This window comes from Ostreococcus lucimarinus, chromosome 13, assembly GCF_000092065.1.
Source record: "Ostreococcus lucimarinus CCE9901 chromosome 13, complete sequence".
NCBI classification, from domain to species: Eukaryota; Viridiplantae; Chlorophyta; class Mamiellophyceae; order Mamiellales; family Bathycoccaceae; genus Ostreococcus; species Ostreococcus sp. 'lucimarinus'.
The window spans coordinates 424,185-440,581 of NC_009367.1; the positions used below are offsets into that span (position 1 = coordinate 424,185).

The 16,397-nt window shown below is 60.9% G+C and overlaps 8 protein-coding genes across 8 annotated transcripts; 3 read left to right on the plus strand and 5 right to left on the minus strand.

Moving 5' to 3' along the window:
- Positions 1-238: 238 nt before the first annotated feature.
- Positions 239-1,878, minus strand: OSTLU_27233 (predicted protein; the record flags this gene model as incomplete). The annotated part of the gene is made up of 1 exon (XM_001421111.1): positions 239-1,878. Exon 1 carries the CDS (start codon positions 1,847-1,849, stop codon positions 239-241), a length of 1,611 nt encoding a protein of 536 aa, XP_001421148.1. The 5' UTR covers positions 1,850-1,878.
- A 70-nt stretch (positions 1,879-1,948) lies between these two features.
- OSTLU_27234 (predicted protein) lies at positions 1,949-2,816 on the plus strand (the record flags this gene model as incomplete). Its single annotated transcript, XM_001420963.1, has 2 exons — positions 1,949-2,047; positions 2,172-2,816. The coding sequence occupies 2 exons, from the start codon at positions 1,949-1,951 to the stop codon at positions 2,814-2,816; spliced, it is 744 nt and encodes a 247-aa protein (XP_001421000.1).
- Positions 2,817-2,953: 137 nt separating this feature from the next.
- On the minus strand, positions 2,954-6,120 carry OSTLU_278 (predicted protein; the record flags this gene model as incomplete). Its single annotated transcript, XM_001421112.1, has 3 exons — positions 2,954-3,925; positions 4,025-5,911; positions 6,067-6,120. Coding segments are annotated over 3 exons (2,913 nt in total), but the record flags the coding sequence as incomplete, so codon positions are not given.
- Positions 6,121-6,358: 238 nt separating this feature from the next.
- On the plus strand, positions 6,359-8,926 carry OSTLU_17916 (predicted protein; the record flags this gene model as incomplete). The annotated part of the gene is made up of 1 exon (XM_001420964.1): positions 6,359-8,926. One exon carries the CDS (start codon positions 6,359-6,361, stop codon positions 8,924-8,926), a length of 2,568 nt encoding a protein of 855 aa, XP_001421001.1.
- A 213-nt stretch (positions 8,927-9,139) lies between these two features.
- Positions 9,140-9,771, plus strand: OSTLU_27237 (predicted protein; the record flags this gene model as incomplete). Its single annotated transcript, XM_001420965.1, has 2 exons — positions 9,140-9,249; positions 9,357-9,771. 2 exons carry the CDS (start codon positions 9,140-9,142, stop codon positions 9,769-9,771), a joined length of 525 nt encoding a protein of 174 aa, XP_001421002.1.
- A 52-nt stretch (positions 9,772-9,823) lies between these two features.
- OSTLU_27238 (predicted protein) lies at positions 9,824-12,673 on the minus strand (the record flags this gene model as incomplete). Its single annotated transcript, XM_001421113.1, has 1 exon — positions 9,824-12,673. The coding sequence occupies one exon, from the start codon at positions 12,671-12,673 to the stop codon at positions 9,824-9,826; it is 2,850 nt and encodes a 949-aa protein (XP_001421150.1).
- Positions 12,674-12,841: 168 nt separating this feature from the next.
- Positions 12,842-13,972, minus strand: OSTLU_41776 (predicted protein; the record flags this gene model as incomplete). The annotated part of the gene is made up of 1 exon (XM_001421114.1): positions 12,842-13,972. One exon carries the CDS (start codon positions 13,970-13,972, stop codon positions 12,842-12,844), a length of 1,131 nt encoding a protein of 376 aa, XP_001421151.1.
- Positions 13,973-14,282: 310 nt separating this feature from the next.
- On the minus strand, positions 14,283-15,940 carry OSTLU_17919 (predicted protein; the record flags this gene model as incomplete). Its single annotated transcript, XM_001421115.1, has 1 exon — positions 14,283-15,940. A coding segment is annotated over one exon (1,658 nt), but the record flags the coding sequence as incomplete, so codon positions are not given.
- Positions 15,941-16,397: the final 457 nt, after the last annotated feature.

Sequence of the window (16,397 nt, forward strand, 5' to 3'; positions counted from 1 at the left end):
TTACGGTGCGTTCGCGGCGATGCGAGGCGGCGGTGTTTGACGCGCGGGACCCCGTCCTCGCGGTTCCTTCCCCCTCTGGCTCGCGAGAACCACATTCGACGGATTCGGTGCGGAAGCGCGCGGTTGCGTTCGCGAGGGTGCTTGAGTAACGTGATATTACAACTTTTGGCGCGGGCGCCGCGCGCGCGGCGCGCGCCGACGGGTTTCGCCGTCGATCGACGGGGCGTCGGATTCGCAGTCACGCCGAGTCGGAGCCCGAACCGTCGTCGGAATCGGAATCGGATTCCGCGCCGCCGCCGGCGAGTTGTGCGGACACTTCGTCGCTGAGTGGTGTGATGCACGTCCATTTCGGACGATTACCGAGATCGAGTTTCCACACGTCGTCGAGGGAAACTTCTACGTCGCCGAGCTCGACGACGCCGCCGAACAAGTACATGCTATTCGCCTTGATCGCTATGGCGGCGTTGATTCGTCCGCGAGGTTTCGGGAGGGATTTCGGCGGCGCCTCTCCACTTCCGGGTGAGTACAGCAACTCGCTCACGACGCCACCGACCTTGTATAGCTTGTACGCCTTGCGAACTTGATAACCGCGAAAGTGAGCTTGAATCTTAATCGCCGCCCGGTGCGCCTCGCTGCGAATATTAAAGTTTTCGTTCACCACGTCCCCGGCGGCGACGCGCTCGGCCTCTTCCAAGCTCCCCGCTTTGTGTGTTTTCGTCTTATCTTCGCCGTACAAGGTGACAGGGAACCATTTCTTGGCCTCCATGTTCAAGTTGTACGCGTCGGTGAAGAACTCAGAGACGATGACGTCGCCGCGCTTGACCTCGTGATCCACGACGCCGCCGAACAACACTAAACGCTTCTTCAACGCGTGCATCGCACTCGACGCCCCTGCGCGCGCGCTCGGCGCTAATCCTTGTCGCTTCAGCTTTTCCCATCGCCACGTCTTTAAATCTAACTTCCAAGCGTCTGAAAACGTCGTCCCGCGTTCGCTACGATCCTCGTCGGCGTCGCCGTCGTTGTCAACGTTTTTACAATACCCTCCGTACACGATGAACGCGTCATCGTGCACGCCCACGTGACACGCGCTGCGCGGACTCGGTCCGAGCGCTCCCTCGCCCCCCGCGCACCGACACTTCCACTCGCTCTTCTCGAAATCGTACTCCCACGCGTCGTTGTAATACCGAACCTCGCGTCCAGTGTCGTAAAACCCGCCGAATAAGATCGCCTTCTTCCCCCAAATCGCCATCCTATGCCCCGACCGCGCGCTTGGCCCTCCCTTCGCCGGCATTGCCTCCCAAATGTTACTCTCCAAATCAAATCTCCAGCAGTCGCGATGGTGTAAAAACCGCTCTTGATTCGGCGACGTAAACTCTCCCCCGAACACGTACACGTACCCCCCGTACGCCAACGCCTGATGTCCCGACCTCGGATGCGGTCCTTTCGCGTTCGATACCTTCGTCCATCGATCGCGGTCGACGTCGTATCGATACAAATCACCGTACACGACGCATTTTTCATCCCCCGGCGTCACGCGTTCGCCGCCGTACAAAATCAACTCATTCCCTCTCCCAACCACAGTCGCCGTCAGCGACGCGTGTCCTCGCGCCTGCGGTCGCGGGCAATCCTTCTCCACCTCCACCTCCGCGCGCCGCGCGTCCTCTATCGCCATCGCGGCTAAAATAGCGTCGATGTCATCCTCCACCAGTCCTCTCTCCAGCCGTCTGTGATTTTTTTCCGCATTCTTCTCTCGTTTCAGCGCCGTCTTCGTCGCCCCCGTACGCTTATCCGCGCTCACCTTGCCGAGCTTCTTCGCCACTTTCTTCCGCTTGTCGCGTCCGCCGCCCATGGCGCGTCGCGCCGCGCGCGTCGTCGTAAAGTGTCGTCGTCGTCGTCCCGCTCGTCTCGTCCCGACGGCGACGGTTCGCGACAGTGCGCGACGCGCGCGATGGCGAACACGCTCGAGGAGTGGTACGCGAGCGTGCCGACGGTGACGCGCATGTACCTCACGCTGACGTTCGCCGTCACCGTGGGCTGCGCGCTCGAGGTGCGTCGACGGAAGCGCTCGATTGGATTCGACGCCGAGCGACGAAGATTCGATTCGCGCGGCGAAGGGGGCGACGCGCGCGAACGGCGGGAGACTGACGACGCGCGCGCGCGACTCGACGCAGTTGATCTCGCCGCTGAACGTGTACTTCAACAGTAAGCTGATATTTCAAGAGTACGAGCTGTGGCGGTTGGTGACGAATTTCTTCTTCTTCGGCTCGCTCGGCGTCGACTTCGTGTTTCACATGTTCTTCCTGAGCCGGTACTGTCGAATGCTCGAGGAAGGGTCGTTTCAGGGACGGTCGTGCGATTTCTTTTACATGCTGCTGTTCGGGGGGACGCTGTTGACGGCGTTCGCGCCGTTCGTCAACGTGCAATTTTTGGGGACGAGCCTGACGTTTATGATGGTGTACGTGTGGGGACGGAGAAACGCGGCGACGCAGATGTCGTTTTTGGGGTTGTTCAACTTCACGGCGCCGTATTTACCGTGGGTGTTGCTGATTTTTTCCACCTTGATCGGATCGCAGCCGATCACGGATGCGCTAGGAATGATCGCCGGACACGCGTATTACTTTTTGAAGGACGTGTATCCGGAGATGACGGGGAGGGAGCCGTTGAAAACGCCCGCAATCGTGTGCGCTTTGTTCGGTACGCGGCAGAGATTAGTCGACACGGATGGGGTGCAAACGCGTGCGGCGCGACGCGCGCGGCGCGACGCGGGGGCGGCTGTCGAGGGAGCCGCTGGGGCGCCGCGAGACTTGAACGAGTAAAGCGACGATATAGAAAGCGACGATATAGAAATGTTGTGAACGAGACGACTTAGAATTGACAAGAAAAGAAAGCCTTTCGCGCTATTCTATTGGAGTGCGGTAACGATCGTATCCATGACCGCAGCCGCCGCGACGGCGTCCATCGAAGCGACGGTGAATCTATATCGTCCGCGCACGTTCGCGTCGCTCTCCACGCGAACGCCCACAAAGACTTCACCGCATCGTTCGCCGACGAACCGGCTTCCCGCGATTAAGTTTGCGGGGTTTGGATCTAAGCCTTTATGTACGACGAGCCGCATGCCCGAGAAGGCGTTTGACACGCTTTCGATGCTCGTCGCGTACTGCTGCGACACGTCCATAATTTTCTGTTGCTGCCCGGCGGACGCCATCTGGTGCCACTTGGCGATGAACTCTTGCGGCGAAGCGATGGTCATCGGGCTCAAAAACTTGGTCACACGTACGGGCAACTCCAGAGACCTGGCACACGCCGCCGCGACGGCGGTGGACGTGTACGAAAACTCGAGTTTTGGCGCCGAGGCAAACGCCGACGTAATCGCTACTTGCAACATCAACTGCACCTGGCGCTTCGGTCCGATGGACGCGGGGAAGGGTTGAAGACTGTGACGCAAGCCTTCGATCGACGGTATGACCATTCTGAAGTTTTGCAGATCCGCGCTCGCGGACTTGTTCCCAACGTAGAACATCACGCGACCTTGAGACCCTTGCCACTGCGATTTCACGCCAATCTGTACGTTCGCGTCTTCATACAGCAAGCCGTTGTCGGCGATGAGGAACCGTTTCGCGCAGTCTTGAACGTTCACCGTGGGTTGAATACCGTCGCTCGACGTCAATGATTGTACCGGTGCCACGGGTTGCGTCGGTGCCGGCGCCGCGGGCGCCGGCGCACCCAGAGCTCCAAAGGCGTCTAAGGCGTCGCCGTGCGTCGCCGGCGGCGGTTGCGTCGCCGCGAGCGCGCCTAAGCCTAGTAAATCGTCTAAAGCGTCTGCGGACGATGTGGTCGTCACCGGCCCCGCGGGAGGTGACGTGGAACTCGGAAGTGCGAGACGCTCTTCTACCGCTGGAAGTGCGGGAGGGGCGTTTCCGAGAAGCTCGTCGAGATTCATCCCAGTCGACGACGGCGGAAGCGCCGCCGGCGCCGAAGATCCGTCGCCCATCAAGTTGCCGAGCAAATCTGTGACGGCATCGACCGGCGGTGCTGCGGCTGCAGGAAGCGCCGGCGCCGACCGCGCCTGAGCGCGGGGTTGCTCTCTCGCCGTCACGACACCACTCATGGCAAGTTTACGAACTCCCGCGGCGACGTCCGAGGCGACGTTTTCTACTTGTATGTGCTTCTCCAACACGCTCGAACGTTCAGGGTACTCGGGCATGGGCTCGAGAATCGGTCGCATGTTCGGTCCGAGACGCAAGAGCTTCAGATATTCGTTTGCACGTTGCTGCAACTCGACGTCAAACGATGAGCTCATGTCGGTGAACACCTTCACGATCTTACCCATCGACGCCTGATCGCAATTCTTGTGCATCGCAACCTTGACGAAGGCTGTGAGCATGATGCCCTGCGTGACCTCATCCGTATCCTGGAACAGTGGCACTAAGAGATCGACGTACTGCGACGCGGGAATGGGAAGCAAATACCCAAACTCTCCGATGCAGTACGACATCGCGCGAAGCATGAGTTCGTTCGACGCGCCCTCGTCGCGCAACTTGACGAACATCAATTGCGCCGTGCGACCGTGAAGCGACGCGTCGTTGGTTGCGATTTGCACCATGCGATGCCACAAGTCGTCGTTGATGAAATCGCCCGCCTTGTCTATCATTTGCATCGCGATCTCAATGAACCACATGCGATCGTTCACGCTGTAGCGCTCGGCCAAGATGGCCGTTTTGAGCGCCAGTTCCTCGCGAATGTCAAAATCAGCGGTGACGAAGTACTTGATGAGCTCCTCGATGACAGAGTGCACGTTGGAAGCATCGCACATAGAAAACAATAAAGTCAACGCGCGGCGACGAATGGAAATGTCCGCGTCGTGCAACGCAGCCACGACTTGCTCTTGGTACACCTTTATGGCTTCTCGCAAATCCGCCATCGCCGCGAGGGCGTTGAGCGTGTTGAGAGCCAAGTAGCGAATATTCGGTTCCTTCATGTCGAGAAAATTCCCGAGAATCTCCACGCACGGGTCCAACAGTTCGTGCGCGTAGTCCATGCTAGTAACTAAATTGATCGCCTCGAACAAGATGGCGTGCAGCGCATTGTTCTTATTGAAGTTTTTCACCGTGTCCGTCTTGGTGAGGATGTTTCGCATGGCGATGAGCTGCGAATCGAGCAGCGCCTGATCGTCTGGTGTGGGAAAGTACTGCAAAATCTTCATGCACTTCACCTGTAACCATGGAGAGGGAATACCGTAGTACAAATACTCGGGCGGAATGTCCTTATTCCTCGTCAATCGTTCCAACAACGCGATGACCTTGGGCACGCACGCCTCGTACCCTCGGTAATCGTGCTGCACGAGACCCAGCAACAAACCCAAGACGCCCATGAGCACCCCCAAATCGCGCTCGGCGTCGAGTAAGTCGGTCATTTTTGACGCGAACGTTTCCGCGAGTAAAATTTCAGGATTCTTACGAAACAACCTCAACAGACACAGCGCCGCCTTTTTCCGAACCACCGGCCGAATCGTCGGCGTCATCACAATCGTCTCCACGTCCCCAGCTAACGAATCCGCGAACTCCCGCCCCCCGACGTTCGCGATGCACGACAACCCCAAGCACTGATTCGTCTCATTGCTCGAGATCACATCCGTGCGTATGCTATTGATGGCCATTCTCAAAAACTCGTTTCTCTCGTTCAATATCACCGACGTCGTCATGTACCCAACCTGTTTCTCCGCGTACGACGACGCCGATATCAACTTCAGCGCCTCGGTGTGTCCAAAGTCCACGTTATACCCGAGCATGTATATGTACAGCAGCTTCAGCACGTACTTTTTCCGTTCGTACGCCGTGAGCGCGCGGTGGGTCTTATTGAATTTCCGTCGAATATTCGCCAGTTCCTTCTCCACGCGCGCGCGCTCTTGCTCCTGCGTTCGCGTTCGCGACGCGCGCGACCCTCGTCGTCAGTCCGCGCGCCTCTCTCTCGCGCTCTCGCCGCTCAACGCGTCACCGCGCGTCGTTTCGTTCGATCGAATGCCCTCGCCCGTCGTCGTCATCCCTCGCGCGCGCGCGCTCGCCGCACCTTATTACTGCAGTTCCGCACGTCTTGCACGAACACCGTCAGGCCGCGCATACCACCGAGAAACGGCGCCATGTCGCCGCGCGCGCGCGTCGCGTCGCGTCGTCGAGTGCAGATCGTCCCGATGAGTCAACGGAAATTCGTCACAAATTCGCGACTCCGCGACGCGCGCGCCCTCGCGCGCGCTCGAACGCGCGATGCGAACGCGCACACGTATCTTTGTGCGCGTCTGATGGCGTCCGAGTCGCGCGCGCGAGCGCCGATCGCGCGCGCGAGGCGCGAAACGTTGAAGAAGATGCCGCGGTCGAGTCGAGCGAAGCGGCGTCGCGGCGTCGCGGCGACGGCGCTCGCGCGCGCGCTGATCGCGGCGTCGTGGTCGTGCGTCGTCGCGCTGCGCCCGGGGGCGTCGATGTCGATCGACTGCGTGACGCCCGAGGTCGGGCCGGCGGTGGGCGGGACGCTGGTGACGCTCGCGGGCGAGGGGTACGGCGGGAGCGCGGACGCGGCGTGCGCGTTCGACGACGCCGTCGTCGCGCCGACGTCGAAGGGGACGCAGAGCGGGCACGCGACGATGGTGTGCCTGAGCCCGAGGCACGCGGACGATCGAGGAGGGTTCGTGAGCGTGGGGCTGACGCTGCGAAGGGCGAACCGAGCGGCGACGACGGCGCCGATGAATGAAAACGGCGAGACGTTTAATTTCGCGAAACAGATGTCGGTGACGAACGCGTACCCGACGGACGCGCCGGAGATCGGGGGAGAGGTGTTTTATTTGCAAGGGAAGCACTTGCACGAGGCGGTGAGCGTGCGATGGACGAAGCCGGTGACGCACGTGGGGGTGGACGTGGTGTCGAGCGCGTTGATTCGATGCGAGACGCCGCCGCTGACGAGCGGGGAGATTTCGTCCATGGTGATCGCGACGTTCACGGCGTCGCAGAGCGAGTACGACGCGAATGCGCTCGCGGCGACGACGGCGAATCAGACGGTTTCCATACCTCCGCGATCGCGCGGAGTGTTGGGATTTGTGTTGGAGACGAATGACTTTTCGCTCACGAGCGCCACGTCGAGCGTCAACGTCACGGGCGGCACGCCCGTGTTGGTCACGGGGAACGGTTTTAGCACCGTCGGCGGGGAGGACGACGGAGACTTTTTGAGTTGCTTCTTTGGCACGATAGGCCCCATCGACGCGCGCGTGACGGCGTCGAAGACGGCGACGTGCTACTCGCCCGCGCGCGCGGCGGCGGCGAGCGTGCCGTTGCGCTTGGGCATCGGCAACGGTCGCTTCGTACTCACGACGACCGTGAACGTGGCGTTTACCGAAACAACGCGACAGACAACCGACCCACTTGAGCCCGCGGAAGAGGCACAGAGCTTGGTGGTGATGAATCCGACGCTAGACGTCGCGAGCGGCGCGACGCCGTTTGACGTCGTCCTCGGCGGCAATTTCTTCGTTAGAGGTTCAGGTTTTTCTTTCGATTATGATGACGGTTGCGTGTGCACCTATCCCGATGCCTCGACTTCACGATTGGTGTACGTATCTAGCGCTATCGCGCGGTGTTTGGACACCCCGACTTGGACATCGGGAGAGGTGAAAATTAGCTGTAGCGCCGACGCGAACGCGGTGGTTCGCTCCGTGTACGTCGCCCCCGTGGCGGTGCCAACGATCACGAGCGTGGACGTGCTGACGATCACGCATCAGGGTGGCGTGGCGTTACAAGTCACTGGGACGTCGTATCCCGACGAAGGCGAGAGTCGAGCGTATTCGGGATGTCATTTCGGTGCCGTCGGTCCCGTGCACGCGCGATATATGAGCGGGACAGTTGCCGAATGTGTGACACCGGCGTTGAAGCCGTCGCAGAGCGCGCTCATGCTCGGGTTCGGGGCGACGGAGTCGGTAGATTTAGTACAGTACGGGTTGACTATTCCAGTCACCGCGGAGACGACGTCGGCGTACGTCGCGCCGCCGTTGTGGTTGACGCCGGCGACGACATACCTCGCTGCGGCGACGGCGAAAATAATCGTCGGGGATCATCAACAGCTCGGGACGTTGTCCGTGGGAACTTTGAAGTGCGTGTTCGGTTCAGGAAATTTAAATGCCACTGTCGGTACGTACGTCGCACCCTCAGTGCACTGTCCGACGCCCGCACTCCTGTCCCCAGGCTTCGTCGTCGTGCGATTGGCGCGCGACGCCGCCGCGGCGTCGCTCGATCCGCCGGCGATTTTGTTAGTCAAGGAAGACCACGCGGTTACTGGCGCGCATCCGCGCCAGACCTGGGGACCGGTAGACGTGATATCAATCACGGGATCGAATCTCATATCCACGCACGTCGAGGGAACGATAGATTCCGCGAAATCGCTGTGCGTGTTCGGCGGCGGCGCCGGCGTCTCTGGTGGCGTCGTTGTTTCGAGCGCGTTGATCATGTGCGAGTCTCCGCTCGCAGAGTCCACGGGTGTGGTCGAGCGTTGGGTGACGCCGTGTTTCGAAGAGTGCGATTCCACCAAAGCATTACCCACCGGATCGACCGCCTCCGCCTCGCACACGCGCGTGGCGTTGACGTCCATGGCGCAATCGTACATGTCCGCCGTCGACGCGGCGAGCGGTTGGACATTCGGCGGCACGCCAGTTCGCGCCACGCTCTCCATCGCCGTCGCGAGTGAGATGCTTACGTGCCACTTTGGTTCCACGCGCGTCCAAGCCCGCCCCGCGGGAGTCGCCGTCGTCGAAACCGTCGCTTCGGCGCAGGGCGAAAACATTGAAATCGACTGCGTGTCCCCCGCGCGCGAGCGCGGATCCGTCACCGTGTACGCCACCCTGGCGCAATCCCGCGCCCCACTCTTGAGCGGTGTGGCGTTTCTGTACAAGTAGTTTTAGCTCGTAGCGTCGCGTCGCGGCGACTTCTGTAGCGAGTCCGGTCGAACGAATTCGCGTCTCGCCGCGCGCCGCCCGCCGTCCCGGCACATCATGGCGTCCCTCGCGCGACCGGGCGTCGCCTACACCCTTCGCGGCGCGTTGTATCTCGCGTTGACCAACCAAACGAATGCGACGCCGCTGACGCGACTCCGCGGACCCGCGTTCTCGATGCCGGCGTCGTCAAAGTTTCAGTTACTGACCGAGCCCGAGCCGACGGCTGCTGAACTCGTCGACGTCATCGACGCCTTCTACGACGCGCTGCCGCCCATCGCGAGCAGGTGCGTCGACGCGACCGCGCGCGCGGCTCGATTCCACCCGCGAGCGTCTCTCGCGCTCGATCGGACCCCGCGCTGACGAAAGAAGTGACTCTGGACGACGCGCGCAGCGGCGAGAGCGACCCGGGCGTCGTCTTCGCGGGATACGGCGAACCGTTGCTGCGCCACGACGTGCTGTGCGACGCGCTGCGAGAGATACGAGCGCGAAGACACGGAATCGCGACGCGCGTCGCGACGAATGGACTGGTGGATGTGGCGGTGTGCGACGCGTTGCGGGACGCCGGATTGCGAAGCGTGACGGTTAACTTTGCGAGCGCGGATCCGGATGAGTACGCGCGAATCATGGCGCCGAGGGACGGAAGGACGCAAGGAGACGCGTTGGCGTTCATTGAACGATGTAGTGAACTCGGGATGGAGGTAGAGGCGACGACGACGCGAACGCCCGGCGTGGATATCGCTCGCGCCAGAGAGCTCACGATGGCGCTCGGCGCCAGCGCGTTTCGAGAACGCGAATATTTCCCTTAGAGCATTTTCCCTTAGTTTATTGTGAATACGTGTTGTACAACGATGATCGAAGCTATGTATTGTGCAGTCGCGATCTTTTCGCGGGCGTGAAGTCGTCGGCCAGCTTGCGGACGGGCGCACGATTCGCCAACGGCGTCGACATCGCGCCGCCGACGGGTGTCGCGGCGACAATTGCTCGCGGTCCCCCGCGCATCGGCGCGGGCGTGGTGCCGCCCATGGGCGTGCATTTCACTATCGCGGGCGTCGATAGCGCGCGGTTACCGCTCGGTGCGGGCGTGGCGCCACCTTGGAGAGCTGAATGGCGCGTAACGCCGCGAAACGTTTGCGGTCGCGGATGCGCGAACGTCGGCTTTTTCAAATCTTTGACGGACACCTTGACTTCCTTCGTGTTGTTCCGCCCACGCGCGAGGTGATGCCAGCCCTCGTGCGGTTTCGCCTTAATTTTGAGCTTCGGCGCCGGTTCTGCGGGTGCGAGTCTTTCCGGTGCTTTCGGCTTTCTTGGTGAGCGCCTGAGCGCGGGCACGGGAGAAAACGGCGTCAACGCGACGGCACTTGCGTCGCCGCCGGCGTCGGGTTCCATGGTCAAGCCGAGATCGCGCTGCAACACTCGCAAAGTGTCTGGTATGAATCCGCTATAGTGTGGAGTCAACTCTGCCGCCATCAACGAGCGCACGCCCTCGACGCCGCAGGGTTGAAGAAGAAAATGAATCTCGTCCACCAACTTTTGCACAGACTTGACGAGTTTCTTTTGCTCTTTCTTCGAGATGGCGCGCTCTTCGACAGCCTCGCACGCGTCCGCGCCATTCTCATCGCGCACTTGCGTCACTTTGAGAGAAGCCAACTGCAGCGCGACGTGCATCTGTAATATGAACTCCAGCCGCTTGGCCGCCTTGGATGAGTGTACACCGACGTACTTTGCCTTGAGCTCTTTTGAATTCTTCGCGATTGCGCGTTCGAGTCGCTCGACGAGATTATCGTCTTCGTTCGAGCCCACGCTCAAGCGGAATCGATAAATAATCTTGGCAGCGAAATCATGGAGATTCGGCTCGTTCAATCCGTCCCCACCTTCGAGCGCGCTGAACGTAGCGACGAATGACTCGTATTCCTCGAGCGCCGCCTGTTCGACATCCCCAGTCCATGGCGGCACGTCAGCGTCCATTGCAAACACCGTTAGCGTAGACGCGAGCGATCGTCGCGCTCGTGACTTTCGCGGCGGCGAAACAATGCCATTATGGCGTTTGAGCATGTCCTTGAACCGTTCATCGAGATTATTCAAGAGTTCGCCCGCGGTGTCTGAAGATTTCGTCGCTTTATCTTCCACGCGACGCAACATTTCTCGAGTCTTTGGCACCAAATCGCGCGAGCCGTACCAAGCTTCCAACCGAGAGGCATCTTGTTGCACGCCAATTCGCTGGTCCGCGATGAAAGCTTCCTCAAGGGTGTTCACATCGACCGGCATCAGCGGCGCACTTGAGCTCTGCGTCGCAGCGTCCATCGACAACACTTGTTGCGTCAACGCTAAAGAATCCTGCGTCGCCGGAGGTGACACAATCTTCTCGCGCACGTCTTCGCGAATCTTCGCGAGCAATACGTGCACATTTTCGAGTGACGCTAAACAATCTCGCCTCGACGCGAGTTTAACAATTTCGCTCCGAGCGCTCGCTTTCGCTGCCGACGCGCGCGGGCACAGCTCGCCAGGCGTCGTCTTCAGGGAAGTGACGATGAAGGACGAACACGTCAACGGCTCTAGAATCGCGATCTGCTCGTGTCTCCCAGCATCGCGTCGGACGACTGCGACTGCGTCTTTTAGTACAAGCATCGCCATAAGCGCACGAATCGGCGAGTCGTCAAAGCACAAAATGGTTTGCGTTTCAACAGCCAGCGCCGCGGCTGAGGGCGCTTCGGCGCGGTCGATGAAACCGACAATGGCAATCGAACCGTCACCTCGACCATGATATCGCGCTTGATGGGCTTCGCCTAAGCGATGCGCCGATTGCGAGTCTCGAGTCTCGACGATTATGTCCACCGTACTTGTCGACTCCACCGTAGTCGTGGACGCGCTCGCCTCGTCACCGCGGCTCAGCGCCGAGAGCGTCGAATACAGCGGCAGCCAGGACGCGAGTCTGCTCGCGACATCGAGCGATATCACCGCACCATTCAATTTATGAAACGTCTCTTGCAAGACGTCCGCGAACGCGCCCGTCGGTCCGTCGCCGACGTACAACAAATGCGCTCGAACGCGGTCTCGCTTGAACTTCTCCTCGATGCCTTTAAACAACTTGGCCACGTGCTTCGCATCAACCTTCGCCGCTTCCGCTTCCGACAGCTCGGGGAGTGCGGTGATGATGAATAACGCGCTGTACTTCTCGCCTTCGTCGTCGTCGTCCGCGAAAGTCGCGGCGAATCCGCCGCCCGCGGCGGCGAAATCGTTCGTCGCCGCGCCGACGTTCCGCGTCGCGTTCACCAACCAACTCTCGATCGCCCCCCGTCCATCCTCGTCGCTCGCCGCGACGTCGCCGCCGCTCGTAAATGTCTCTAAATACTCCCCGCACGTCGTCTCGCACGTCCTGAACGCGTCCTCGACGGCGTTTTTGTCGCACCGCCGAAACTTTCCAAACTCATCGCCGCGTCGTCCCGTCGCCTCTCGCGCCCGCGCGTCGAACGCGTGCGGCGGCACCGACCCATCGCACGCGCGCACGGTAAATTCAACGTCTTCGCCCGCGCGCCCGTCGACGGCGCGTTCGAGCGCGCGGCGCGCGAAGGTTTTCCAAGTTGAAGATTTAAAATCAGCTCCCGACGTCGACGCCGACTGCGTCGCGCTCGCGCGCTCGCGCGTCGCGCGCGCGTCGACGAGAAAGTGCACGCGTCGCGGGCGCGCTGTGTGCGCGGCGTCGACGCGCATGTCCCGCGCGCGCGGGTGAGTGACGCGGTGCCTGGATCCGAGCGCGCTCGACGCGAAGCCGAGCGGCGAGCGGCGAGCACACGCGCTGTCGGCTCGCGGACGCGCCATGAATGAATGAATGCGCGTATCGATACAAACTCTGCTGGAGTGATCACTAGTAGAAACTTCTCAGGATAAATCGAAGCCGCTGCCGGACTTGACGGCGTACATTAATTTTTCGCGCAACGCGTCGTCGGAAGAATACGGCGGTAGTTTCAGAAGGTTCATGCACGTCGCGGCGGTGGGAAGCCTGGTCAAGTCCGCGGTCGCGTCGGGGGCGTCCGTGCCCGCGGTACCGCTTCGATGCACGCACAGTTTGGGTTCGAGATGCGAAAACCCGAGCAGTGGTGTGTTGCTGCACGAGGTGATGAATTTGAGCACCAAACGTTGGTCGTCTGGGGAAATCGTACGCATGACGCGCCACAACGCGCGAATCGTCGGATGCGACGCCTCGTAGCCGCCAGAGTATTCGCAGTTTGCCGCCATGTCATCGATGTCCATGCTTCCCGTGCGATTACCTGATATGAGTAATCGCAGTTCGGCGGGGGTGAACATGTCGAGCCAACGCTTGCGAACGGCGATGCTAAAGCCCGCCTTCATGCTCGAAAGTTGGCGGTAGATTTGCGCTCGAAGCAAATAAATCGACATGCAATGAAGGTACCGCGGGACGTTAGCCCTCGTCACCGGTACGCTCGAGCCATTCGGGATGAGCTCGATCACAGTTTCTTCCATGCCACTTCGATCGATGGCGGTAAAGTACAGACATAAATCCTCGACGTCGCCTTGGTAGCGTTTGAGCGAAACCAAGTTGCGATAAAGCTCGGGATCGAGCGTCGTCAGGTCGTTAAACTCGACGTGTCGACCTTTCAGCGAGGCGAGGAAGAAATCAGCGAGTGGAACGTCGAGAAGAATCCCATCGTAGCACGCTTTGCCGAGGATGGCGCCGAGAAAGTAAAAGTACTGCAAGTGTCGCTCGCCCGCGTGCAACTCAGACGCTGGATTCGGGTAGAGCGTGCGCTCGGGCGTCTCGACGAACAAGCCGAATTTCGGATCGAACGCTTCCGCAATTAAATCGTTCAAGAAATCTTTGAATAAACCGCCGCCGTCGACGCCAGCCTCTTCGAGCCCTTGCTGATTGATGAACTGCACGCGAATGATTCCGCCGAGCGTCTCTGTGAGCTTATCCGAAAGACCGGCGATGCCGTCTTCGAGCAAGTGCCCGCGTCTTACGCGAATCGTGGCGTAACCAACGGCGCCCATTTGACGCTCGCGACGACGGACGTCCATGAATTTGTGCACGCGCACTTCGAACGGTACCAAACACGGTGCACCGCACAAAAGCATCGACGCGCGCGATTTTGCATCGCGGGCCTCTTGCAAAAGCGTTGGGATGTCCACTTGGGCGTCGCGCACTTGAAACTCGAGCGGGTTCATAAATTGATGACGCCCGTTGCGATCGTGCAGGCGCGCGAGCGCTATAGAACACGCGTGCCATGTCTCCGCCTCGAAATATTCGTCGATGAAAGACAGCGCGTTTAAAGGTGTGCCATCCGGACCCCGTTCAACCCACAGCAACGTCCAGAGCGTGTCTCTTAAAAATGCGACGAGACGCGTCGTCGCCTCGAGACCGAGCGGTTTTCCCAGACGATAAAATTCTTCATCGTCGGAAATAGCGGTGTAGGTGTTGTACAACTTTGCGAAAACGCCCAAGGCTCTGCGGAACGAGCGTTCTTGCCCACCTCCGGAAGTTTGCCTCCAATGCTCGAGGGCGGGCCAAAGTTGAGCGATGCAATCCGTGCCAAACGTGAGCACGCGCGTGAACGACGCTCGCTCGGCGCCTCTGAGCACCATGTCGCACGCGCACGCGAAATGCGTGAACCCTTCGATGCCTACTAAGCATCGCTGCGCGTCGTTCGCAGGCATGATCGTTGTGACGAGTCGCGCGACACACGCGTTGTCGCCGAAGAATTCGCGCGTTTGCATCCACGTCCTCGTGGCTCGCACCGCCTCCATGTCCACGTCAGGGGGCACGCGTCGAATTTTACGCGCCTCCGCGCGCACGGCGCGAAGATTGAGTAAGTCAATCTTGACGCTATCGTCGTCGTCGTCGTCGTCGTCCGCACCGCCCTCGTCATCGTCTTCGTCCTCCATCGCGTTCGGCGTTGTGGCAAAGAGCGCGCCGCTCAAAACAGACGACTCCATGAGTTTTGTCACCGCGACGACGACATTCTGTGACTGCGAAAAGTCCATCGTACCTATGAACGTTTTCGTGAGTTGCAACACGTTCCCGAGCGCGGCGTCGACGCCGCTCAGCGGCGTCTCGAGTGCGACGGTAGCCACCGAGTCGACGTGACGATCAGACTTGAACGCGTCGACGACGAACGACCACAAATCTCTCGAATGAATCTCCGGCCCGAACGTGTCCCACACCCCGGGTATCGTCGCGAGCATCGACGCGAGCGCACCACTCGCGTCGTCACCGCTACACCGCGCGATGTTTTCGCACGTCCTAAGCATCGCCGCCCGAACGACGTCGTCGCGGCGACTTTGATTTCTCAAAATATCGAGCAAAATCTCTCGCACATCTTCCAAACCATCGTTCGAGCACAGAGTCGCGCACAATTGAACGCCAGTATCTTTCCATCTCGCGTCATCTCTCGCCATGAGCGCCAACAAAGCGCTCGCTAAGTGCGTCTCCGCGACGTCGCGTCCAGTCGTCTCCTCCAAGCGCGTCGTCGCTCGAAGCGACCCCACGATCAACCGCACCATCTTCCGCATCCTAATCACCCATCGCGCGCGCTCCACGCCCGACGCCCGCATCGCGTCGTCCCATCTCTCCACGAACGCCTCGCTCGGCGCCACGCTCGTCGTCGTCGTCGCCGCCGCGTACAACCGTTCACACGCCGCCGCGCACGCCGCCCAATCTCTCCATCCATCACCAAAATACACCAAAGCCCTGCACGACGCGTCATCAACCATCACACCTTCGCTCGCGTTCGCGTACGCTTCCCTCACCGCCGCTTTCGCGCGTCTAACCTCCCGCGCGCCTCGTCGAAACCGCTGCGCCGTCGCCGTCGCCGTCGCCGTCGCCCTCTGCGCCGCCCTCCGCTCCCGCGCCTCGCGCGCGCTCTCGATCAGCGCCCGCTGCGTCGACGGTTCATCCTTTCGCCGTCCTCCGAGCGAGATGTGTCGCTTTTTCGTCGTCGATCCGTCGAACACCGGCGCCATTCGTTCGCGAGTTTACCAAACTGTGTCAATCGAGATTCACAATCGCCGACCGCGCGCGACGCGCCGCGCGCCGCGCGACGTCGGCGCGTCCGCGCGACGCGCACCGACGCGTCGACGCGCGTCGACGCGCGATTCGCGCGCGATTCGTGCGCGCGCGCGCGAATGCCGGCGGAATGACGCGACGCAATCGTCACTCGCCGACGCATCGGCCGCGCGCGCCGCCATGGCGTCGCGCGCGACGACGCGCGACGTCGACGACGGCGGCGTGTTATTCCCGCGGTGCGTTACGCCGACGCGCTCTCGCGCGCGCGCGCGTCGACGCGCGACGACGACGCGATGATGACGCGACGAGGGCGCGCCGACTGACGCGACGAATCGACGAAACGACGCGCGCAGAGTGACGCATCAGCGCATCGACGTCGACGTGAGGCGCACGAAACGCGCGCTTCGCGGCAGG